General features: G+C 49.5%; 1 protein-coding gene across 3 annotated transcripts in view; it reads left to right on the forward strand.

Annotated features, from left to right (window-relative positions):
* Positions 1 to 17,919: 17,919 nt before the first annotated feature.
* Positions 17,920 to 26,414, forward strand: part of SLC18A2 (solute carrier family 18 member A2) — a 38,657-nt gene continuing 30,162 nt past the window's right edge. For 2 of the 3 annotated variants that reach the window (XM_027112705.1, XM_027112707.1), the window contains exons 1-2: positions 17,920 to 18,575; positions 19,972 to 20,323. In XM_027112705.1, the coding sequence (XP_026968506.1) occupies positions 18,455 to 18,575; positions 19,972 to 20,323 (473 nt within the window). In that variant the 5' untranslated portion in view covers positions 17,920 to 18,454. The remainder of the gene's footprint in view (positions 18,576 to 19,971; positions 20,324 to 26,414) is intronic. The other variant, XM_027112706.1, reaches the window with a different exon arrangement.

A 26,414-nucleotide genomic window follows, 5' to 3' on the forward strand; every position in this document is an offset into this window, starting at 1 on the left:
CTTCTCAGATCCACCAGCCTCGTTAGAGAGAGCAGGGCCTTCTGGACCTCATGGAGCTCGCAAGAAAGACACCTGGAAGTTTCTACAATGTGCAGGTGCCCTGTCCCACCTGAAATCTGCTGGGTGGGAGGCCCTGGGAGTGATGCCCGAGAATGGCTGCTGTTGGGGGCTGTGGTTCACTTTCTGTCTCTCAGCTGTGGAGGGGGATTCTCACTGAGAAGCACCATCCTAAGTGGGAGGGTGGAGAGGCCCAGGGCCAGGCATGCTCTGACCGGAAGGGGCTTGGGGAGGCCTAGGGCTTCCTGGGAGGACTGCTGGGGACAGAGGGACTAGAAGACAGAAGACCTGGCCGGAGTGCCAGTCCTGGCTGTGACCCTGCTTCTGGGTCTCTCCAGAGAGGAGAGGATTGGCCTGGGCAGCCCCCGTGGTCCTGCTGACCCGCACGCCGGCCCCCCTCGCCCCCCATGCCCACCCCACAGCCAGGGTTTGCGTAGCTGCTGCTTTAATGGGTGGGAAGTAGGATTGATTGCCTAGGAGACTGGCTCGTAGGCTGCTGGATGCATTGTTCTGACCTTGGCCTCAGCTTGGGAGGGTGCCTAGCAGATGGGAAGAAGCTTTAATGAGCAACTAATATGTGCCAGGCTCTCTGCCCATGTTACACATTTAAACCTTTGAGCTATATTTGAGGGGTTCACGGTGAAATGGCCCTGGCATCGTGTTGGCGTGTAGTAGGTACTCGGTATACGTCCGTGGTGTGAATAAATCCCTATGACTAATCTACAGAGAAGGTAAATATTGGTGCTCGGATCAGAGCCTTTGCCCCTGAACACTTGTGCCAGACCACTGGGGTGGGTTCTGCTCAGAACTGCCAGAACCTTCCCTAACAGTGTCCCCTCCGCAGTTGGGGTTGGTCTGGGAGAGGCAGCAGTGAGTGGCGGCGTGAAGGGAGATCTTAATTCCCTGCCCAGGAATTGAACCTGGGTCGCCTGGATGAAAACCAGTAATCTTAGCCACCACACTCCCTGGCTCTTGCCCCAGTGAAAAATGCCTCTCACAGAGGCAGAACTGTAAGAACAGGTACAATGTTTATTATTAGAGACACAGCAAAACAAGTGGGAGAGCACACAGAGAAACAGTTTGTTTAGTTAAGACAGAAGCAGGGCAGAGATGCACACCCAGAGAGCAAGGGTGTGGGCGTCCCCCCAATGAGGAGGAGCGACGTGAAGAGGCGGGTAAGTCACTTATATAGGGCGGTTCTTCCGGGTCTGTGTTTACCTCTGGCCAATTACCTGGTTTCTTTTTCCACACCTGCCCTGCCCTAGGACCCTCCCCAACACGCGTGCGCAACGTTTTTCCAAGATGGATTACAGCCCAGAGGCCTATGGGACGGCCTTAGCATCACCTATTATGGGGTGGCGCCCCCTCCTTTTTGACCCCCAAGGAGTCTTTCTGCACATGTGCAATGTCTCCTTTGCCCCAAGGATGGGAAATGTATGACCTCTTGAATTTTTTTTTTTTTTTTTTTTTTTGCGGTACGCGGGCCTCTCACTGTTCTGGCCTCTCCCGTTGCGGAGCACAGGCTCCGGATGCGCAGGCTCAGCGGCCATGGCTCACAGGCCCAGCCGCTCCGTGGCATGTGGGATCTTCCCGGACCGGGGCACGAACCCGTGTGCCCTGCATCGGCAGGCGGACTTTCAACCACTGCGCCACCAGGGAAGCCCTGACCTCTTGATCTTTTAACAGGGTTTAGTCCCGCTCTGTCCCTGCCATAAAAATGTCCAGTGTCTGGTTATTTACCCCATTTCTGTTACTGGTTTTTATATGGAGGTGCAGATCTCAAAATATCCACAGGCAGCCGGTCATAAATATGTAGTCCCTTTGTCTCTTGCTTCAGGAAATGTAAACAGGGGGTTGCTAATGAATGTCCGGCCTGGAGCCCATCTTCTTCTCACCCCAGGAGGTGTGAACGGGAGGCCAGTTGTAAATATCTAGCCTGGAGCCCATCTATCTCCTGCCTCAGGGTGGACCAGGCCAAGCCCCAGAAGGTGGTGCTTGAAACAAAGGATCAGAGACTTCCACTGACTCTGATCAAGGTCAGTGTGTCAAAGGCAGAGGTGATTCACCTGGAAACTGACGAAGCTTGTGCTCAGGGTCCTTGCTTGCCTCCACCCTGACAGTGTGGTCACGCACTTGTACATTTTTGTATTTGTTGGCATTTTAATTTGTTATTTTTTCTCATTCTAAATAAGTATTCATATTCAAACCTAGTTTTGAATGGGCAATTTTGTATTTTTTTTCTTAAAGAGGGCCCCTTAAATTGAATAAACATCTGCAAACCTGCCCCTGGCTGACAGGTACTCAGCAGGAGGAAATGCTGTCCATCTCCTTCAGCCAGCTTCCTGCTGATCCAGTGTCCTCCCCAGAGGTCCAGCCACTCTGCCATCGGCCACATGCACTGATGTGCATCTATCTGGATCCCCTTTGGCCACATCAGCCTGTGCACACACAGGCACGCAGTAAATAACCTTAAGTGGAGCCACAAACTAACAAGAGCTGTGCCCTGGTTTCTGCCAGGTGGTAAGACTGCCCACTGTCCAGAGATGCCCCCAAAGAAGGTGACTGTTAGAGTCAAGAGGAAGGTACTCAGATACCAGAAACTTCCCTGGGGGCACCCTCAATGTGCTGACTCGGAAGAGACAGTGCAGGCTAGTGGTTAAGGCCTTTGCCTGTGGAGACAGGCAGCCTGGCCAGTGGGCATAACAGTAGTACCTACCTCAAAGGGTTGTTGTGAGGATCGAACGAGATAATCCGTGTGGAGTGCTGTAGCCCAGTGCCCAGCTTTACAAGCGCCTAAAAAAGTCCTAGCTGTCTCCATTACTATGATTAGGAGGCCAAAAATGCCATGTTTCCGCTTTCTCTAGCACCCGTCCCCCACTCCCACTGTGACTGGGGAAAAGGATGCATTTGGTCAGCTTGCAGGACACTCAGCGAGCCCCTGCTGATTCTAGGGTGGTCCCAATCCTGTGGGCCCAGGCAGCATGGGCAGTCCCCAGCCAGGTGGGGCATCTTCAGTGGCTAACACCCCAGCACGCGTGGGGTAGAGGCCCTCTTCCTTGGCTCCCCACTCGGTACCCTGAGGTCTCCAGGCATGACTGCATCCTTCTTCCCCAGCCTGTGCTTGTCTCTTTCTCTTGGTTCCCACAACACCACATTGCCTGATGCTCTCTCTCTGATGGCTCACGTTTTGTTGCTGGGCCCTCCTCATTGGGCTCCAGGGCTTACACCTTGGACCCTTCGTTTCTTCCCTGTCTCCACTCCCTCCCTTTGGCCTCATCCACTCTGTTGGATATAAACACCATCTCCAGTCCTGGCCCCAGAACCGCAGACTCCCGACTGCTTCCCCAGCACCTCTCCCTGGACAAGTCCAGGACAGAGCTCTAACCTCTCCTGGGGCCCTGCTCCACCCCATGCATCTGGGGAGTGGCAGCCCCAGCCTGCTAGCAGCTCAAGCCACACGCCTGTGAGGCTGTCTTGACTCTGCCTTCTTCTCTCTCCTGCTCTAACTTGAGAGGCATGTGTGCAGCTTTCAAGGAGCTCCCAGTCTTGAGTGTGTACCTCCCAGCGATTCTGATGCCGCTGATTTCAGGCGGGGCCGGGGGACTTCGGCTGCTGCTTCATTCATTTACCCATCGCAAGCTTTTGTTCAATAACCGTGTGCCGGACACTGAGGTATAGCTCTTAAGGAGAGCACTTCTGGTGCCCAGGCACGTGGCAGGTGCTCACGTGTGTTGAGGTGGAGCTGGTGACCCAGAGCCCCCTCCCTCAACAGAGAAGCAGTAAGAGAGCTGGGTGACAGAGGGGCCAGGCTGAATGGGTACTTGGACTCCCCACCCACTGTAGTCTCTCTGTCTCCTCCCCCATCCCCAGCTTCCTGGAGTTGGGCTGTCAGGGTTGGGTGGGTTGGGCTTCTTGGTTGTTGCCATGGTGACTGATGTGCATCTATCTGTTCAGCAGAGAACTTTGAAGTTGACTTGGATGTGGGATAACAAAGGGCACCTCCATCTTGGATGCAAATTACGGCTTCTTTTCATCCTCCTGGGCTCGTTACTGCTCTGCTTTTGTTCTTGCCATTTAGATCAGAGAATAAAACCCTTTCAAATGCTGTAAATTCAAGACATGGGCAATTAAGGGGCCTCTCTGAGGTTCAAGCCTCCCTTTAGTCTCGTTGGAAAGCAATTTCATGTGTAGGAAAACAGATGACCCTGCAGAGACAGTCAGCATTGCTTGTATGTCACTATCCAATGAATATTTACTAAGCATCTACTATGTGCTAGGACTTGGGGTGGGGTTGGGATGCTGGGGATTCTGTGTGGTACAAGACCAACCAGGTCTCTGCTTTCTTAGAGCTTATGGTAAGGACCACATCTCTGTGCCTCAGTTTCCCCAGAGTACAAGGGGACTGAAGTAGCCCAGGGGTTTTCGTACAGAGTTTTCTGAAGCCCAGGCAAAGGTTCCAGCCACTTACCCCTGTTTTGGCCTGAGTAGCTTTGCTTTGCTCCGTTTTATATATTCTGCTTCCCTGTAACATTTTGTTTGAAGAAAGACGTCCATAACTTAAAACAGAGAGAGAGAGAGAGAGAGAGAGGAGAGAGAGAGTGGGTTAGGAATGAAAACCACCGGCTGAGGGTTCACTAAGGCTCTCTCCAGGTGGAATGTTCTGTGATGTAGATGCTAAGGAGACTGCAGGTTCTCCAGGCTGTTTGGCCACACAGAGACCACAGAAGGAGGTGCATTTAGGATGTAAACCTGCCTGGGATGACAACATCCTGCCTTCATTTTGAACAAAGTAAGGATCCTGGTGGAAAGAGAGCAAATCCCATTCTGTTTCCTTCTGAGTAGACCCAGGGCTTCGCTCTTAAGGCATCTGCCTTCTCAGACTCTGGATCCCACCTCGAGGCCCCGCTCTGGCCCTCCCCCCTTCCCCTGCCCGCTGCTGGCCTCCGCACACTTACCCCGTGACTGAGGCCTGTGTCGTCCTCTCTGTCCAGCTGGACTGTGCGTTCTTAGGGCAGGATGTTCGTTGAAGAAATGTTAGTAGATGAGGTGCTGGGGCCCTGTTGGTGCTACTTATTCTTTGGGCCCTGACCCCACCCTGCACCTTTCCTGGGGTTGCTCCCGAAATGCAGGAGGGCCCAGTGGGCAGAGCGCGCCCTCTGCCACCTTCCTTCCCTCCCTTTGCATCACCCACCCTTCCTCCTTCCCGACAGGTGACTGAGGGACACCAGGCCCCATTACAAAGGCGACCTGAGTCTTTCCCCAAAGCCAGTCACATGGCCCAGCCAATCCCACTTAGAGCCATCATGCTGCCTGGGCCCACTGGAGGGTCTCGCCGGTATTGTGACCCTTAGGCTGAGTCATCTTATATTTGGTTACCCTTCTCTCTGAAGGCCAAAGTGATGCAAAGAACAAGGAGAGGTTTTGGATGGGAGAACAGCTTCTATTTAAACACCCTGAACTTGGTAAAGTTGCCCCACTGTGTGGGGCTGTTGACATTTTGCTCTCTTGCCTGATCATTGCGGGGTCCATTGGGAGATCAGAGGCGCTCAGGTGCTCTGCACGGTCCTGGCACACGGTGGGCTTGCAGTACGGACAGGAGGATGGACTGTCTGCTGCTGGGCATGTAGGCTTAGCGGCCTCTCGGCTTTACCAGCTTTGGGGAATCCCTTCCTTCTGGGGATGTGTGCAGTTCAGTGTCATCAGCAATCCCGCTAACCAGCCCCTCCCTCATCTTTGGGGAGATGTGAGCTGTGGAGAACAGAGAGAAAGGGCCGTGTCAGGATCTGAAGCAGGCTGGTTGGTCGGCACACAATTTACAACCCATTTCACCTTCTCATTTTCCAGTTGCATAAAGACCTTAAAAAAAAAAACCTTAAAAATTAGCAATATATATTCATGCAACTATTTTAGAAAGCATTTGACACTTGCTGGGAAGGGTGAAGCTGTGGGTATCCCATGATCCAGCAGTTCCCCTCCCAGGCACAGACCCTGGGGAAACTCGGGCCACACATCTCCAGTATGTTATTAGCAACACTGCTACTAACAAATGCGGGACACCACAATGTCCATCCACAGAAGGAACAAAGAAATTGCGATATGGTCCTGAAATGGAATACTATACAGCAGTGATTAGGAATGAACGTTAGGTATACATCATACGGACGAACCTCACCAGTGATATTGGTGAGACTGAAAAGGAACCAGATAGAGAAAGAACACCTACAGGATGATTCCACTTATAAAAAGATAAAAAACAGGCAAACCTCAATTATATTTTTAGGAAAATGCCATAGGTGGTAGAATTGTAAAAAGGGCAAGGAACAGAAAATTCAACAAGTCAAGAACTCTAGGGGAAAGGAGGTTATTGTGATGGAGGAGAGAACCCCAGAAGCTCCGGGGCTTCCGGCTGGGTTTTTAAAAAAAATATATTTATTTTATTTATTTATTTTTGGCCACATTGGGTCTTCATGGCTGCACGCAGGCTTTCTCTAGTTGCGGCGAGTGGGGGCTACTCTTTGTTGCGGTGTGTGGGAGTCTTACTGCGGTAGCTTCTGTTGTTCTGGAGCATGGGCTCTAGGCGCACGGGCTTCAGTAGTCGTGGCACACGGACTCAGTAGTTGTGGCGCATGGGCTCTAGAGCGCAGGCTCAGTAGTTGTGGTGCACGGGCTCAGTTGTTCCGCGGCATGTGGGATCCTCCCGGAGCAGGGCTCGAACCCGTGTCCCCTGCATTGGCAGGCGGATTCTTAACCACTGCGCCACCAGGGAAGCCCCCGGCCGTGTTTTATATCTTGACCCGGGTGGGGTTCCATGAGGCTCAGTGAACAGTTATTTTTTACTCTGTAAACATATGTTTTGTGCCCTCTTCTGTATATATGATATATCCCATAATAAAGATATGAGAAAGAAGCATTAGAAGTTTCTGGTAAATAACACTTCAAAAAAATTGGAAGGGCATAAAGTTACCCGTGGAGAGTAAAAATCTTCACCTTCCTACTCTCCCCCCCCCCCACACTATTTTCAGTCCCTGGAACTAAATACAGTCAGTACTGTATTGACTGTACAGTATCTGTCTGCATTTTGCATGAGTACATGTATTTATAGCCTTTTTGATAAGTTCACTTGTTTTCCTAAATGAATCATCGCAGACACGCTATCCTGTGATATTCGATTTCACAAATCAAAGAATGAAGAATGTCTTGGATACTTTTCCGTGGTAAACCTTGCACTACCTCGTTTTCTTAAGTGGCCACTGGGTATTTCACTGCAAGGGTGACCACCACTTACTTTCACAGTCCCCCGTGTGCAGCCAATCAGGAGTTTCCAGATTTTTCCTACTGCAATTCTAAAGTCACCTAAGTGATTTGACATGCAAATGTCTTAACTAATTTTCAAAAGATTTCTCATCCTAAATATTTTCTCTCATTCAGGGGGTTTGGCAAATGCCTGGGGTTGCAGAAGATATTCATGCTGCCATTTTAAAGGGATTTGTTTTCTACTCTCCTCAGAGGAATTAGGGTGCAAAATCTGGAACCTCAAAAATAAGACCCAGAAAGTCACCCAGGTAACAGCACCTCTGGCCACCTGTGCAAAAACGGTGGACCAGAACCTTCCCAAAGGCTCCTAGAAAAGGGAGAGCTCTCCCGTGTGTGTGTGCTTATGTGTATGTATGTGTGTGAGTGTGTGTACCTATGTATACATGTGTATGTGTGTGTGAGTGTATACGTGTGTGTGTGTGTCCCTGTGGCACCCAAACACTGGTTTTGCAGGGAGACAACATCTTCTACAACAAGACAATAGTCAATGTAAATCCAATTGGACATAATGACTGGATTTCTCTTCCCGCTCAGAGATGGTGACAGTGATTTCTCAGATGCCTTTTAGTTACAGACAAGTTTCTGAACAAAATAATTAGGTTTGGGGCTTTGCAGTCGGCCCTATTGGACTATTGATTATCCACTAAAATCTCCTGCCCTGCGGACGTCTGGGTATGCGGTCAGCATAGCAAGTGGGCAAAGACAGCCCTGAGTGGGCGGGGGGAGCTTCCCAAGTCCCTTCTAGCATCCTCTGCTGCTGAGGGCTGCCTGTGGGCACCCACCCGTCGGCCCCCCCAGTGTTGCACACCAGCTGTCCCCAAACCATGAAGGCCCAGGAAGCAGGGCTCTAGTCCTCACTGCCCGGACCTCACACGTGGTGTGGCTTTGGGCATGCCTCTGTCCCTCTCTGAGTCTGCTTTCTCGCGTGGAAAAGGTAGCCATTAGACTCAATGACGTCCGAGGCCCCTTCCAGCACTGATGTTCTATCCCCACACCATCCAGCAGAAATATAATGTGAGCCACACACTCCAGCCATGTAGATAATTTAATTCCTAGCAGCCATGTTTTAAAAAAGTAAAAAGCAACGGGTGAAATTAGTTTTAATAATATATTTTATTTAACCTAATGTATCTAAGATATTGTTTCAGCATGTAACAATACAAAACATTAATGAAACTCTTTACATTTTTTTCATACTAAGTCTTTGAAACTCCGTGTGTATTTTTTTTCATATTCTTTTATTGGAGTATAATTGCTTTACAATGTTGTGTTAGTTTCTGCTGTACAATGAAGTGTACCAGCTCTAGGTATACATATATCCCCTCCCATCCCGTCCATCTAGGTCATCACGGAGCACCAAGCTGAGCTCCCTGTGCTATACAGCAGATTTTATACTTACAGCACGTCTCACTTCGGCCTGTGGCATTTCAGGAGCTCTGTGACCATGGGTGGTGAGTGGCTCCTGGACTGGACAGGGCAGGTCGGCCCATCCACTCTGCCTGTGCAGATGCGCACACTGAGGCAGAAGGCTCCTCACTGTGCCTCTGATGCCAGTCCCAGGGGTCTACTCTGTACAGTGCACAGCGCAAGCCATCCTTGGGGGAGACAGAGAGGAATTGCTTCCCTTGCCATCAAGGGGCGAATGACCCAGGTGGAAAAAAGAAAAAGAATGAGCGCAGGGCTTCCCTGGTGGCGCAGTGGTTGAGAGTCCACCTGCCGATGCAGGGGACACGGGTTCGTGCCCCGGTCCGGGAGGATCCCACATGCCGTGAAGCGGTTGGGCCCATGAGCCATGGTCGCTGAACCTGTGCGTCCGGAGCCTGTGCTCTGCAACGGGAGAGGCTGCAACGGCGAATGGCCCGCGTACTGCAAAAGAAAAAAAAGAATGAGCCCAGATGGACCTACTGCGGAAGAGCGCTGGCTGGTAAATGCTTTGGGGGACAGGCTATCAGGGCTTTGTGTATTCTTGGAGGTAGTGGCTCAGGGCGGGCTGTGGGTCATCCCAGGTTTGACTTTGTGACAACAGAGCACCTGAGTTGGGCTCTCGGGCGAGGAATAAGGTTTGCAGTCAGAGGGATATGAGGAGAATGTGAATGATGTCTGTTGCTGGGGCACCGAGGAGGCCAGTGTGATTAGAGCAGAGGGTGGGAGCTGGGGGTGCAGTGGGTGGATTGCGGACCACCCTAAAATGTAGGCAGGAGGGTTTAGACAGGAGCATTAGCGAGCCGCCTCAGGCTCTTGAGCTGGGGAGGGGCTCGTTGGAAGCAGTGGTTCATTGAGATCCGCTGAGTCACCGATGGATTGGAGGCAGTACCTGGTGCCAGGGAGCGGGTGAGAGGCTGCTTGTGCAGGAGGTGGTGACTGGGGTTGGGGGGTCTTAAAAGGAAAGAGGAGCCGTTCTACAGAGTTAGAGGACGCCTGTCCCATGGCCGTGAGCCTTCAGCTTTGATGGTGAAAACGTGACCATGTGATGACATCTGGGCGTTTGGCTTCTGGCTGGGCTCCCCTTCCCAAGGGCATTCTATGTGGATGGATCTGCCTAAGCAAAGACTCAGAGTCAGGAAGGAACAGAGGCTGGGGGGCTGGGGGTGGGCGCGGGACGGCTGCAGGTAACTGCTGGGGAGGGAGGGGGCATGAAATGACTCAATTATTTGAGGCTTGTTAAACAAGCAGAGATGTCAATTCCTTATGGGATCAGAAATTGAGTGGGTCTTTTGGTGAGTTGGTGGGATAGTGGGAAAAAGGTTTTTCAAACCCAACCAGGTAGGAGGAGGCAGGGGCTTGGGTAGGTAGGAGAAAGGGGGTGAACAGTGCAGGTGAAGGACGTCACTTTTGCAAAGGCACGTGAGCTGGGCTGGGCATAGCACTTTGCTGTCTCTATACAGCCTGTGAGAATAGAGGTCAATTCCTCGAGTTACCCCCAGAGGGCGCTCACTGCTTAAATGATCAGGGAAACCTGACTCAACAGCTGCATTTATTGATACTTTGTGCCAGGCAGTGTGAGGCTGTGCGGGGATGACGTGGGGAGCAAGACGCCAGAGGTCCTGCCCTGGCCTCAGCTTGCGTGGCGGAGGGATATAGAAGTCAGACATTAATGACAGTCTCATCAGTAAAATTGTGATTATAATGAAAAGTACCAGGAATGAAAGGTTTAGGGACCTATCAAGATAGTACAGGGGAAAAATGCATAGGGGTCAGGGATGACTTCCCTGAGAAGAAATACCTCTCCATCCATTTACTTTCAACCTACCTGTGTCTTGACCTGAGACATACAGGCTAAGGGGGAGCTAACTAGTTAAAAGGGGTAAGAGGGAAGGACATTCTAGGCGGCATCAATGGCCTGAGCAAAGGCCCTGGGGTGAGAAGGAGTACGGGATGTATGAACAGATGGGAGACTAGGAATGAGAAAGATAATCAGACAAAGAGGGAGAGGAAGAGCTTCGCAGGCAGAAGGAATGGAGAGTGCAAAGGCCCTGAGGCAGGGAACCCTACTGAAAGGAGCCCTCTGTGGCTGGAGGGGGAAGGCAGGGGCCAAGTGGCATAAGATGTGTGGAGGCTGCATGACCCAGGCTGGGAAGGGCCTCCGGGCCAGGGCTCCTCAGGCTGCAATGCTGGGACCCTCGTGACACACAAAGATATCTGAAGCCATGTGAGAGCGCAGATAATTATAAGGGAATCCAATTTCAGATCAGAGTCAAGAGCAATGTGGCAAATGAAGATGGAGGAGTAGTCGAGGCTGGACCAGGCACTTCCCGTTGGGCCACATTGAAGACATTTGACATTATCCCAAGTGCAAGGCCGCTGAAGGTTTAGACAGGGAATAAGTAGCGTGACCACCCTGGTGTTTTGAAACTCCCTTGAGCTGGTGAGGAGGGTGGACTGTGGGAGGGCTGGGTGGCCATCGGAGTAGCCACTGGGGATGACTGAAGAGTCCAGGTGAGAGTGGAGAATCAAGGCATAAAGCTGATGAAACACTACCCTTCACAGCTGGCTGGCTCCTCTGCAGCCTCTAATTACAGCAAATGTCCTCAGACAGGTTAGTGATTCTATCAAAGTGGCCAAACCTGGAGACCCACATTTTACAGATAATGCTGCATGAAGCCAGTCAGTGATTGAATTATTAAGTTAGAGCATCTATGACTTAATTCCATTGGCCATCAGCAAGGCCTCCTTCAAGTAAATTGACATTTGCTTTGCCATTCTGTCTTAAAACCAGAACAGTAGATTTGGTTCAATTTCCTACAGAAAATGTGCTTTTGCAGTATGCAGAAGAACTCAGAAAAGAGTAAAAATAAAATGCATTTAAAACAAACTGTGTCCTCACTCTTTGTATGTGTGTTCAACAACAGTAGAGCTGGCTTCAAAGAGAAAAAAAAAAAAATCTCTGAATGAGATAGCTCCTGGCAGAGACCTTCCATGAACACTTTAAAAGAATGTGAAGTCTGCTATTTGCTCAGGCTAAATGAATATCAATTAAACCAAGGTGGTTAATGGCATGATTCTGATCATCTGCGTTGCTGATTTTTTGGTCTAGGTGTTAGATTCCCCAATTTGGATTGTGAAATTGTCTTTTTCTCTCTTTAATTCTGTCTGGTTTTGTTTCATACATTTTGAAGCTCTACTGTTGGGTGTATACATATTATGATTCTCAGGTCTTCTATTGAATTAATCACTTATCATTATGATATCTCCTTCTTGTCACCACTTAAAGTTTTGTTTTGAAATCTATTTTATCTGATATTAATGTAGTCACTTCAGCCCTCTTATGCTTACAGTTTGCATGGTGTATTTTTTTCATCTATTTACTTTCAACCTACCTGTGTCTTTACATTTAAAGAGTCTCCTATAGACAGCATAAAGGTGGGACTATATTTTAAAAAATCCATTCTGACAATTTCTGTCCTTTAATCGTGTGTCCCTGAACACAATGTAATTGTTAATATAGTCGGATTTCAATCTATCATTTTATTTTTTGTTTTCTGCTTGATTCCTCTGGGATTTTTTTTTTTGGCTCATCTGTTCCTCCTTTCCTGCCTTTTACAAGTATTTGAATACTTTACAGAATTCCATTTAATTTTAATTTTCCTGTTAGCTATTTATTCTTCTTTGTATTACTTATACAGTGGTTGCCCTAGAGATTACAATACACAACTTTGACATTTTACAGTCCATTTACAGTTAATAATATACCACGTCACATAAAATACAGGAATCTGGCTGCTTTATAGCCCCACAACCAACCTTGTCCTTTAAGTTATAGTTGTTATAAATAATATACCTACCCGTGCCATAAATCTCTCAATTGTTATAATTTTAAACAGTTAAAAGCTTATAAAGAAAATAAGAGGGAAAAGGCAAAAAACAAAACAAAATAAAACAGAAAACCACCTGTGTCTTTTGCATTTAGCCAGAGAGCTTACTTTTTCTGATGTTTTCCGTTCTTTCCTGGACCTTGGTTTCCATCTGCTCTCATTTCCTGTCAGTCTGGCTTGAGACAGAGCACAGCCCTGCCTGCCCCAGGAGATAAAACCCACGTACAGCCTATGCGCTCAGAACAGCCAACTCTGTACTGAAAGGCTTTGACTTCTCTAGGCATCCACAGGCCACAGCCCCCTTAGGGGGGAACCACGTGCACAGGGAGTTGAGTTGATCATCTGTCTCAGCTCTGCGTGTACTATCATCATTGGTCCTTGCAAGGTCCATTTCTTGGTTTATTTTCACTTTCCCACTTCATCCCAGATGCTCACTCCTCGGCCCCTTCTCTACGAAGGCACCCACTCCGAGGGGCTTAATACGGCCCCTTGAATAGGAATGAAACCTCCAAAATAAGTGGTGCTCTGCGAGCTTTTACTGAACTAACAAGCAATCTTGTTAAAGAACTTGCTCTCCTCCTCCTTCCTTCATACTCAAGATTTAGTAAAACCTGTGCACAGTCACCCGGGGAAATCCCATCTACATGGCGCTCCACCATGAGCATCCTCCACATTTCAATTATTTATTCCCAACTGAGGTTGCCTCTAACTTCCCACTGCCACCAAAAACACTGCGATGCCTACCCTAGTTCTTCCCCTTTAGGGATTTCCCCGAGTCATAGACTGGATCAGAGGGTGCATGCTGACTTAATTCCACCAAGCACTCCTGATTGCTCTCCAGAAAGGCTGCACCAGTCCCCACTCCACCCCCAAGGAAAGCGTCCCCATTTCCTTACATCTTCACCAACATACGGCATTTACCCAGCTTCCTAGTTGTTGCCAGTCCAATGGGTGTAGCCGCATCTCCCTCTCATTTTAATTGGCATTTCTCTGATCACTAGTGGGTCTGAGTGTCTCTTCATGAGCTTGGGAGCCATTGGGGCTTCCTCTGTCTACGAACAGCCTGCTCTACCCTGTGCCTGGCTCTCCACTGGGTACTCCACCTCCTTTCTCTACCCATGTGTTAACCAGTGTATCAGGTGTTGCTGCCCATGAACCATTGTGTCTCATCAGGATTCTATTGTCCATTTCTGCTCTGATCCTTTGTTTGCGTTTCACAGCATAATGTCCAGGTCATAAATTTGTTTTCATTATTTCCAAGTTCTCTGGTTGGGGGAGCACCTGAGGATTTTCCCCACAGACCAGCTATACCTCCCACGTATCAGCACTTTCACTTTCACTTTCCGAGGCCAGGGAACACTTAAAATGTGAGCCTCTGCTATGTGCCAGGCACTATGCAAGGATCATCTCCCTTGATCCCCAAAACAACTCTGTCAGGGGCCCCTCTTATCATGCTTGAGTGACAGATGAGAAACGGAGGCACATAAAAGTTAAGTAACATGCCCCAGTTCACAGAATTGTAAAACTGACCCAATGAGGTTGCCATTCATAGCTTAAACTCATGTTAGTTTATCTCAAATAATGCCTATTTCAAATAACTGCTATGTTCCAGAAAGCTGCATGCCTTACCTTTCCTAAATATTGAAATTTAGTGAAAAAAAGTCAACCCTGGTGGTACCTTTGTACCTTCCCAGTCCCTAGTGTTTGAAAAAGGTGGTTGAGCTCACCAGTCTGAGTGCCCAGGAAGAGCAAATAAATGTTGTATTCACTAGGGGACTTCCTCAAAGCCTGGTCCCAGAGGAGTGGCCTCTGGTGGGGGGAGGTGTAACCGTTGCCTTCCAGCAACGGTGCTTCTCTCTCTGGTCCCCATGGCTCCGCCTCAGAAGGGAACCCGACTTACCCAGAGCACATCCTTTTTGCAGGTATTTAATGAGCATCAGCTGTGTTCTGGAACCTCAGTGATGACCAAGAAGAGTATCCCCAGTCCTGATAACCTAGGGAGACGGAGATAACCGATCACACTTATGTGAGTATTGTTCCTCATGGACAGACATATTCCGGAGGAAGTAACAGTTCCATGCAGATTTATAAGAGAAGGGGACCTGTCTGATACTTGGGGGATGTCCATGAAAGTGTGGCTCCTCCTAAGAAGTGGTACTAGTGCTGGTAATGAAGAATGAGAAGGTGATAACTAGAAGAAGAAGAGGAAGAAATTCCTAGGCAGAGAATGTGCAAAGGTCCTGAGGAACCAGAATGTGCAAAGGTCCTGATGAACCAGTGTGGCTGGAGGGGAAAGGCAGGGGCTGAGTTGAATAAGAGGCTACAGAGTCCCAAAGTCCCAGATCAGGCAGGGCCTCCCAGGTTGGCTCCTTCAGGACACTGGGTATGTATGAAGACTTCCCAAGCCATAGGAGACCCTCAATTTCCATATGTCCTGTATTTAAAAATTGATCTGGCTAAGATGGACCCCGGTAGAGACACGAGGATTCTCTTTTATCACCTCCCCCTTCAACAATCTCCTGTCTCTCAGTTGACGAGGAAAGGCTTACCTCCCACCCAACCTGACTCTTACCATTTTACTGGGTTACATTGTTCTGAGGCATAAAAACAATACACTTTCTCTTCTTCTAAGGCTCCAAAAATCCTCTCTCCACCCATCTCATCAGGTAATGCACTTCTAATATAGTGTTCCTTTTTGTGTTTAATATTTATCAAAATTCATATTATATGTCTGAGGCGTTATCATTTATATACTACTAATAATTGTTATAATAACACAATTTTAGAGAGAACCTTAGAACTTAGAACCTTATGGCCATAAGAAAATTTTAAAAAGCTAATGCATATTCATATATTTATTGCAGTTCATATAATAGATAAGGTGGTGAATACTGGATTTAAATAATAAAAACATTACAGTTGGATAAAATTCTGTTGAAAGCAGAAAGAAAATATACTTTGAAGGCATAAAGGAAACAATGTAAATTTTTGAGTGTTAAAGAGAAACTTGTTAGTATTTTAAAATATAATATGGTAGTTTTATAATTCATTGGGTACATTTAAAAGAGTTATAATGGTTTTATATATAAAGGTGAATTTACATAATATACCCCTAAACTATTAAAATTTATGATAAAAGAATATTTTAGATGTCAACTGAGAAATGTGTGAGGCATACCTATCTTTTTAAAAACTCTTTGGGGGTGTCAACAAGAAGTTTGAAGACACTGTTATAGGCCATGGTGCTCTAGGGGTGGTGGCAGAGATCAGGCGGAGGGAATACAGGGGCTGGCATTTTCCCTAGGGCCATATTCCTCCAGCTGCCTGGGCTGGAGTTGGTGTGGCTTCCTGTGTTCACTGTTGTGGTGTTGCTACCAGAATGTGTAAGCACCCCAAGGATGGGGATTTTGTCTCTTTGGGCCGTTAATGTCTCTCCAGTATCAACCACGGTGCCTAGCATGCACTAAAAGCTCAACAGATATTTGTTGGATGGATGAATGGTGGACACTGACTCTCACTTGGTGCCAGGGACTGTGTTAAGGAATGACTGTGGATCCCCACTTAATCCTCACAACAACTCTGCAGTATGTCCAGTTGGCATCCCCACTGCAGAGATGGGGAAACTAAGGCACAGAGAGGATACATGATGTGCCCGAGGTCACCAATCAAGGACGGAGTGGACTGGGACCCAGGCATCCTGACAAGAGCCCTTAACCGTGATGCCTGCCTGCCCAGGGGGCACAGGGGCAGGACCTGTGTCTTTGTTCTGAAACTCCAGGCACTTTGGGGCACCCCATGAACGTGATATCCTTCACAGCCAGCTGAAACAGCTCCCTGCCATCTGTTCTCTCCTCCTAAGTGGTTTTCCTTCTCTCCTCCCTGTTTAATATTTAAGTTGCACATATCCTGGGACATCCCAGAGTCCGCATGTTCCTGACCTACTTACGTATCCAACCATTTTTCTCACATCAGGGGCAGCACAGGGGGGTTTTGGGAAGGAAGTAAGGAGGTGCAGAGAGTGGGGAGCCCTACACATCACCCTGCTGCTCTAAGCAGTCTCCAGCTGACAAGGAAACATTAAGAAAACAAGGCCAGACTCTATGGCTGAGGCTGCAGCAGACAACGTTTATTTCAAGTGGCTTTCCGCGAAAACAGCTCCTGCTTCTCCCGCCCCCAGAAGGGTCTTCAAAGCTCCAGCTCTGTTTGGGGCATGTCTGTTTGTTTCTCTTCTGTTTATAAAATGGAGGGACTTGGAAATCAAAGGCGGGCTGCTACTCCTTGGTAGTGAGGATGACAGCTCCAGGTCAGCCACACACAGGCACTTTGCCTGTTTCAACCATCTTTTTAACCAGAATCCCTGGGGAAAACACCGAGGGGAGAGGACTACAGCACACAGGGCCTGGGGCAGCTGCCCCATAAGCCCTTTTACTAAGGCGCCAGGCACTCATCTATTCTCTAGTGTCCCCTGCTCAGGGTGACATGGTCCTATTTTATGAGAATTGGATTCAGGGCCTGGGGCCCTCAGAACCCCACTCTCACTGTGGGGTGACACTGAGAGATGTCCCCTTTCCCCGTTTCCACATCACCATCTGGAGGGTACCTGAGGACCCGATGGTCAAAGACTCCAAGTGGCACCCTGCATCATGATACCGAGGTGGGAGAGGGGAGGGGTGGTGGGGTGCAGAGTGGCTTCTCCAGGAAAGAGATCGGTCCCCGGCTCCCAACACCCTAAGACCTCTTTCCCTGGCACACTCACTAGCCTTCATGTTCTCACGGCCAATTTCAGGAACAGGGAGGCTCAAAGACAGCTTTAGCGCCTAATTGGGCCAGGTGAAACCACTAATCCCTGACTCCTTATCTTGGCCCCTGACCCTTCACCCTGGGATCCTTGACCTCTCGGCCTGGGGCTTTTGACGTCCTCCCTCTGCGACCCATCCACTTCACCCGGACCCGGGTTCCCAGGGCTCACGGCCAAGTGCAGGAACAGGGGCTCGGGTCTGCTCAGGACGGGGCGACCTTAGGATCCGGGCTCAGAACCTGGTCGGGCACCTGGCGGGGAAAGGAAGGCAGTGGCTACTCCGACGCAGTGACGGCGCGGGAGGGCGGAGGCCGGGGCGCCCCAGCCCCCCGCCCCCGCCGGCCCTGACGTCAGAGCCAGAGCCGGTAAACTGAGCGGCGGCCGCCGGGCGCTGGGGCGGAGACTGAGACCCGGAGCCGCCCGGACGGACGGAGCCCACGGCGTTCGGTGCAGGCAGCCGCAGACCACCTGAGGTAACGCCGACCCCGCTCCCTGCCCGCGGGGCTCGGCGCTGGGGACGGGTCGCCCCCCGGGGCGCGGGGGAGAGCGGAGCCCGGCCGAGGGCAGGGGAAGCCCCCCGAGGCGCCGCGCGCGGGGCTCCAGGGCGTCCCGGGAAACCCGGGGCGCAGGACGCACGGTGCGCAGGCGTCCCGCGGCACTTTCCGAGCACGCAGGGGGTTAACTGGGACCCGCGGGGGCGGCGGAGAGCCGGGCGGCGCCCAGGATCCGGCTCAGACGGCGCTCGCGGGCGTTATTAACAAGGAGCGCAGGTGCCGGTGAGAACGCGCTCGCCGAAGGTAAGCCGAGGGTGGGACGCCCGGGACCATCCGGCGCCGCCCGGTGCGCGCCGCTCCCCGAGCGCCCCTTTGGCGGCCGGGCCGGGCGAAGTCTGGGGCCTGGGGTTGGGGGAGCCCCCAGCCCGGCAGAGCCCCTGACCGACCGTGCGCCGCGCCCGCAGCCGAGCCCCGGAGCCATGGCCTTGAGCGAGCTGGCACTGCTCCGCTGGCTGCAGGAGAGCCGTCACTCGCGGAAGCTTATCCTGTTCATCGTGTTCCTCGCGCTGCTGCTGGACAACATGCTGCTCACCGTCGTGGGTACGTACGGACCGGGCGCCTCCCCCCACTCCCCGGGTACCCCTTCCCAGGGCGTCCCGCTTACCCGATCGCGGTTCGGGAAAATTCGAGAAGACGTTTTGCAAAAATACATTCCCCAAGACTGCCTCGTCTAGGCTAGTAGCCGTGTTTGTGGCTTCGTTTTCCTGGCGGTCCGGTCAAAAAATGTGACAGCAGATAAAACCCAGAACTTATGTTTCCTCCTGATAATTTCCTGCTTCCCTTTGTCACTTTCAACGCGATTAAAAAAAAAAAAATCTATTAAGGAGGAGCAAGTCCCAGGATTCAAAATAATGTTATAATAATTATTATGCTACCCGGAAAGGTGGGTCAATAATGTGGTCTATCACATCAAGGAACAGGTCAAAATCCTTCCCTCCATAAAAGGAAGGGACATTTAAAGGTAGTGGTTCCACAGATGACTTGACATGGAGACATTACAGGACCCACATCAAGAGCAATTTTAACGGTATTGGTTTTCATCTTTTTCCTGTAATGGATTTTTGAAAAACTAAGTAATTGACATCCAGTTCTCTTAATTAGCACCATTAACAGCAACAGATTTGACATGCTTTTCCTTAAAAATATCCCAATTTGTAATGAATAAAAAATGATTTTTTAAAGGGTTGTTTCCCTTCTCTCCATTTAAGGTTCTCTCTCGATGGTTTTCAGAACATCACACAGTCAGGGTTTCACTTCCAGGAATATCAGAGCTGGGGCGGGGGGCGCTCATCTGAGTTCAGTAACAAGGGCCCGAATCCTCCTTTGTCTTGAATGCTTTGTGATGCACATGCCCGAAGCTTCCAGTATATCAGTTTTTCTTTTCCTCTACGAAAGTCTCAGATCTTCCAGGTTGTATGAAACATTGAAGCTTCCCACTCAAGTAATGGAAAGATGAAGTGGGCCTGCTGCAGAATTTCTGAATTATTACTTCCTGCAGGTTTATTCTTTTCTAAGACACCTAATGAAATTTCGATTTCTGTTTCCTTGATTCATTCACTTAAAGGTCTTTCTAGCCTCTTTCTGAGAAGTACTGGTTGACCCCAGGTCAGCACTGATTAGACTTCAGACCGAATCTTGCTTTCCTAAAATATTCCTGTGAAGGAGCCCTGTAATGGGAAAGCCCTTGAGAACGGGGATCTCTGGGGTGGGTCAGGTCTGCACAGTAGCTGCCCTGAGAGCTCTCCCAGCCTCTGGGGCTTTGTTCGCAGAGCTGAGCAACGTGAAATTGTTCAGTGTCAGCGCGGAGGTCCCATTCCCGAGGCAGATATGCCACTTCTCTGGGCCTCGTTTAGCGTTTGACAAGACCACGGTTTTGCTGGCTTTGGTCCCGGGCAGGGTTTCAGTGTAATCACCACTCTCCTGCTCTTGTTCTCAGTCCCCATCATCCCAAGTTACTTGTACAGCATCGAGCATGAGAAAGATGCTATAGAAATCCAGACTGCCAAGCCAGTGCTCAAAGCCTCCACCTTCGGCAGCTTCCAGAACATCTTCTCCTATTATGACAACTCCACCGTGGTCGCCGGCAATAGCACCGGCAGCCTTCAGGGGGCGCTGCTGCATGAGGCCACCACGCAGCGCACAGTGACTAACAGGTCCACTGCCCCTTCCGACTGTCCCAGTGAAGACAAAGACCTCCTGAATGAGAACGTGCAGGTCGGCCTGTTGTTTGCCTCGAAAGCCACCGTCCAGCTCCTCACCAACCCATTCATAGGACTGTTGACCAACAGGTGGGTTATATCATTTTGGTCAAAAAGTTTGATGTTTATATTGTTCCAGATCACTTCCACCTGGGATTTTGCTTCTCATTCATTGATCAGAATCTGGAAAACCAAAGCTGGGGAAAAAGCCAGTCTCCTTCGCCTTACGTTTCTGTCCTTAGTCAATGACGATTTCCCATTTGGTCTTCCTTTTCACTGCCACCATGACCATCCTTGTGGGATTGTACATACCATGTGGCTTTCTCTTCTCTTGCACCTGTGGTCATGCACTTCCTGATAGACAGCTGAGGTGGTTTCCTTCAGGGCTGGCGTCTCAGTGCTCGTGGGGATGGCCAGGTGGGGAACGTGGCACAGGACCTGTAGTCCTGCTGCGTATATGAAACATCTGACACTGAGGTCCTAGACTGTGTAGCAGTTCTTCCCCTGCCACTTACTAAGCTGCATCCACGTGCACAAAGGGAAGAGGTGTTTTTTCTGGATGATTCAAGCTGCCCAAACTAGCTTTATATTAATCTCAATGTTCTGGAGTCTTTTGGGACCCACATTATTTTGAATAACTGTTCACATTTCCATTGCTGGTGGCCATCCAGCAAGTATTTGCTCTTCTACAGCTGAGGTGGGCCAGCTCTGCCTGATAAATGGGGACTCCAAGTACAGGACAGGGGGCTTGCAGAGGAGGGGAGGAGGTGTCAGCTGCAAAGAGTGGGAGCTGGTAGAGTGTGAATGGTGGTGGTGGGGCGCTATGTAACAGTGTGACCCCAAAGGCAGCAATGTGAAAAATGGGGCGGTGCCCAGAGTCCTACCTGTGAACCAGGCCTAGTAGCAAGAACCAAGACAAGGACTAGAGAAAAAAGGAGAATAAAAGAGGGGGCGGGGTGAACTGAGGAGGCCGGGGCTGGGGGGGGACCCAGCAGGGCTGAGCTATAAGAGGTCTCATGTGCTAGGTGAGAGAGGAGTGGGGCTTGTTTGGGGGGCACAGAGAGCTGAGCGCAATTTTAAGCAGGTCAGCCCAGCACCCCCTGCAGGCTGGGAGCAGGGAGGTCTGTACATTTACCAGGCTTTGGCCTTGGGAAAGGTGGAGCAGGGCTGGCCGGGCCTTCTATTAAAATATTATTAAGCATTTCAAGATGGCAACAACAGAAGCGTTAAACCAGGCAGGGGACCCTTCTCAGAGCGGGGCCCACTCTGCGGGGTGGGAGGCCTGGGGTGTTGGCAGGGGCTCAGAGAGGGGATCCGCCCTCCTCCGCACGAGCTGTCCTCTGGCACGCAGGTTGCCGGTAACGTACTCATGGGGAGTCCGATGGAAGCACATTTTCAACTTCTGTGATTCGATTTTCCGCGCCGAGTAGGGCCATTGAATCCATTTTAACCGTCCCAGGCCACATCCAGCCTGCAGTTTGCTGTGTAGTGTTATCAGGCTGCTGCACAAATGCTGAGCAAGTTACCGCAGGACGCTGGGCTGCCTGGGAGCCCACCAAGAGGCACCGTCATCACGGTGACGTTCGGCAGTTCCTCTGCTCTTCAGGAGGAAAACCAGCCAGACCTTCATAGTTACAGGGTTTTCTTTCTTTTCTCAAGCCTAAGAGCGCTTCTTAAAATGCATCTGGTATAATTACAGGAAACAGCTCAGGGTTTTGTATTCTGAGAAAGCAAACAGCTCAAATACTATATTGGGAAAATTGAGGACATCATTGTAATAACGCCTTGCCAATCACTTGGACGTGAATGTCACTAGCTGCACAGCGTAATACTTAGAAACTCGGCTGCACTGATGTGAGTGTTCCAATCTTCCAAACGTAAATGGCAAATGAAAAGCTTACAAAAAAACCCCATTCTTGTTTTTAATGCTTCGCTTATGCTACCAGGCAAGCAGCTTGTTTAAAACCAGTGTAGACCTTTCCCCTAGTAAATACTCCAAATGCTTTGACATTGCAGCCACCTAAGGCTCACGTTTGGGGCTCCCAAAAAATTATCTGCCAAGAGAAAACTAATTTCCTTTAGTGACCTGTGAGGTTTAGTCTATTGGTATGGTGCGTAATCCACTTCGGAACTTATTGAGGGCAAAATTTTAATCCCTAGCTGATTTCTCCCAGCTCTCCAGCAAATTTCAAAATAATCTTCATCTTCTAGCACTGCCTTGTAATGTGGAAATGCAAATAAGTTTTAATATTGATGTAGGACAACAAACTCTGTTGTCCCTCCAAAGTGATCATGATAAGTAATTTTTTTCTAATATTTTCCAAGCCCAGTAGATATGAATTTGGGGACTTTCAGCATTTCTGGGCACTCCACGGCTGTGCTCAGAGAAGTGATAAATACATTTCCCTCTACAGACTCTTCCTTTGTGAGCCATTGCAAATAGCCTTCTGATGTAATTTGTGCCAATCACATCCGCAATTACCAACAAGACGTGTGACTCACATTTTCAGTGTTGTAAAGAAGTGAGTTTACAATAGCATTTTACACTTGGTTGGTTAAGGAGTAGTTAAAACATGAAGCATCAGATCTTGAGGAGACTTTAGCAAAAGCTTTTGGGTCCGTCTTAGTATTAATTTTTTTTTTTAAAGAAGACGTTGGGGGTAGGAGTTTATTAATTAATTTATTTTTGCTGTGTTGCGTCTTCGTTTCTGTGCGAGGGCTTTCTCTAGTTGCGGCAAGCGGGGGCCACTCTTCATCGCGGTGCGCGGGCCTCTCACTAGCATGGCCTCTCTTGTTGCGGAGCACAGGCTCCAGACGCGCAGGCTCAGTAGCTGTGGCTCAAGGGCCTAGTTGCTCCACGGCATGTGGGATCCTCCCAGTCCAGGGCTCGAATCCGTGTCCCCTGCATTGGCAGGCAGACTCTCAACCGCTGCGCCACCAGGGAAGCTCCTGTCTTAGTATATTATAGGCAAAAGGGTTTGCTACTCAGGAGGAGAAAGCATTTGTCCAGACTCTCTGGCCAATGGCTTCCTTCCTTCCTGTTCTTTCCATCTGCTTACTGTTACACAGTTTGTACCTTTGGCTACGAAATATAAACAATGCAGGTCAAAATCTGCTTTTTTTGCATCTACTCGGGCTCTCCCTTGTGTGCCAGGCTGAATGAGGGAAGGTTCAAACAGTAAGTTGTTGGGTGCTATTTTTATCCAATGGGAGGGAGTTTAGGAAAAATTGGCCTGATTTTTGGGACATGGATCCTCCCTCACCTCCCTGGCCCTAGAAAAATATCTTTTTCCAGCCCGTGATGTGAGCTGGTCCAACTTCCTACTGTCTCTGCAGTGCTTCTGATAGTGGGGAAAAGAAAGGCCTCCTGCATCCCCAGAGATGTGAGGGGAGCTCCATGGAGACAGGCTGGTTGGAGCCGCTCCTTTCTAAAGCTTCTTGCCGTAAGTGGGACTCACTCTGAAATGAGACACCCAACATCACACAGGTCATAATCCGAACCCCCGTGTTACAACCTGGGGCCCCATAATTTATGGTCACGATGCTGCTGAGTGAGTGGCTTTGTGGTGACGCAGGCTGCCTGTCTGTTTTAAATATTGGATAAGATCTCATGCCAAACCCTGAAAATAAAAAATGACAATTCTTGGGAAGCATTTAAATGCTCATTTGGCTGTTAATATGATACAAGTAATTCCTGTTTCATTGACTCTTTGGGAACTATATTTTTACTGAATAAGATGTGACCAGATAGGGAGCAAAGGACCTTTAGATTTTGTCGAGTGTGGTGATCACGCGTCCAGTAACGCACTTTCCAAAGCCTGTGGGTGCCTTGCTTGGTCTGATTGCCATCTTTGAGGCTTGTGTGACTTATTTTATAATTCCAGTTTAAGTATTCATTTCATGATTACAGCTGTGCGTAAAAGGGGGTAGAAGGACTTATACTAGCAACACCTGTTGTCTTTTGGCCCGGCAAGTGGAGTTTAGACATACACATAAAAGGAATGTTCCAGGCTGGTAAACAATGTGAAAACCACCTTTACGTTTCTCTCTTCTGTAAGTCAGGTTAAGAACGAGGCATCGTGGCGTTCACTTGCTTAACGTAAGGCTTACATGTAGTTGCATCTTTAGACCCAGGATATTCCAAACGAACCCGGCAGCTTGGGGAAGGGTTAACAGGGGTGGGGATGGTTCCCTCCCCGGCTGGTCATTGTGTTAGTGGCCTGCTTTTTATCAAGCCAGCGTCAGTGACTTAATTTATTTCCATAGTTACCTAGTATATTTGAAAGCCAGTTATTTTTCCTCACAAATCTTAGCTAACGTCTGAAAGACAGGGAGAAAGCCGCAGGGCATGAAATCTCTACAAAATCTACTGTGGGTTTTTTTTTTTTTCCCTTTAGCTTTAGGCAACTGGTCTGAAGTGGGCTTTGTAGGAATAAGCAGTGACCTTTTCAAAAAGCTCCTCCATGGACAGGGAAACCAGCTATGCTGGAAAGGGATTTCCCATCCTCGATGTCATTAGGGTGGTGGAGACGGTGTGACAGCGTCTTTGCTTCAAAATCAGAAGAAGCTGGCCGTGGAATTGGGTACTTCTCATGGGAGCAAAGCCCTCGCGTGACCTGTGCGTCGGTGAACACCCTGGAGAATAAGAAATCCAAGGCTCGCGTAATTCCCCACACACATCTGATAGCTGAAAAAGACAGACCCAGGGGCTAAACCTAAGAATTTTGTTTTATTTATGCAATGGTTGACCACAAGCTTCCTAGTATATCCTAGCAAATGTAAAATACCTTTCCGTTTACTGCTGCTCATCTTTTGGGAGTATGTTGAGGTAATCGAAATGGGAGATGTCACCTCTGGTCTCATCTGGTGACAGTTTGTGCCCTTCCCTGTCCCCTGTTCTGTGTCCTTGCTTTTGTCACTTACCACAGCAGAGGGAACCCAGGTCTTAGCAAGCCTGGGAAGAGAGCTTACATTAATCTCTGTGGTAAAGACAAACTAGTTAGGAGCATTAGAGAATAAGTACTGATTGCCAGTGACAATTTAGAGACCTAGTGGGGTTTCTCTGCTGACTGGGTAGGGATATGTAATGAATATAACTTTTATTGCTTTGCACTTTTTTCTAGGATTCAAATATATGATTTTCATTTTTATTCAACTGGATTAACTGCTCCCTGATGCTCTGTGAAGATGACTGTGGGCCAGGATGACTCACGAGGGGGTGATAAAGGGATGTTTCGTTAAAGGTTTGCCACATCAGACGTGGCTCTGCTTAGTAGCACTTTACTTGAGATGGCGTTGAGTTGGGACAAGAGGCCGAATCAGACATTTATGACTAATGTCAGTTGGGGTTCTGTCCATTTAGGAGACATTGTGGGGAAGGAGAAAGGACAGTGGCGATCTGCCCATCACTCAGTGACCCTGGGGCCTTGAGCAAGTCTCCTGAGGTCGGTGTTCAGGGGGCCAGGAGAGGCTGAGGGTGGAGAGCCAGGAGCTGGCCCTTGGGCCACACTGGCCGTGGGGCTGAGCTCCAGGGAAGGGCGCTGCCCAGCACTTTCCACTGGGCAGCCCTGCCAGCGGCTTGGCTGGTGGTGAAGGCATAGGGCACATGTGTCTGGTAACAAGCAGGAAGCAGCGGGAGCCCGGTGGCGTCAGAAGCGATTGGCTTGCTTCACCTCTGAACCTCGGCTTTCTCACCCACGTTGGGGGTTTGGACTGGCCAGCCTTTGAATTTCCTTCTAGCTTTGCCGGTTGGTTATTCCATTCATGCTTTATTAAAATCCCAAAGGAATTAAAAGACAAAACAGTAGCTACAGCGTTTTTAAAGAAAACACAGCACCTGGCCTTGGTAAAAAGAATCTCCCGTAAGCTCACAGCCCTGTGGGTACGGAGCCAACCTGGTTTCAAAAGATACTGTGGGCCCTGGGTTCCACTCAAGCTGTGTGAACCTCTGCTCCTGTGACTGGTGTCCCCACCGAAGTGTATGCTAGCAGGCCCTGCCCCACCTGAGACACACGAGGTATGCCCATTGCCCTGAATTTGGGGCGGCTCCCCAAGCCTCAATGTGGCCATCTGAAAATAGGGATAAAGCCAGCTACCTCATGGAATTGTGGTGAGAATCACAGGTGACCCTTATGGTCTCCGGGAGTGCTGGAGCCTCCTGGTAAGAAGGAGCCCTCCTCAG

This window comes from Aethalodelphis obliquidens, unplaced genomic scaffold (genome assembly GCF_003676395.1).
Source record: "Aethalodelphis obliquidens isolate GAN/ISIS:26980383/991018 unplaced genomic scaffold, ASM367639v1 scaffold11, whole genome shotgun sequence".
NCBI classification, from domain to species: domain Eukaryota; kingdom Metazoa; phylum Chordata; class Mammalia; order Artiodactyla; family Delphinidae; genus Aethalodelphis; species Aethalodelphis obliquidens.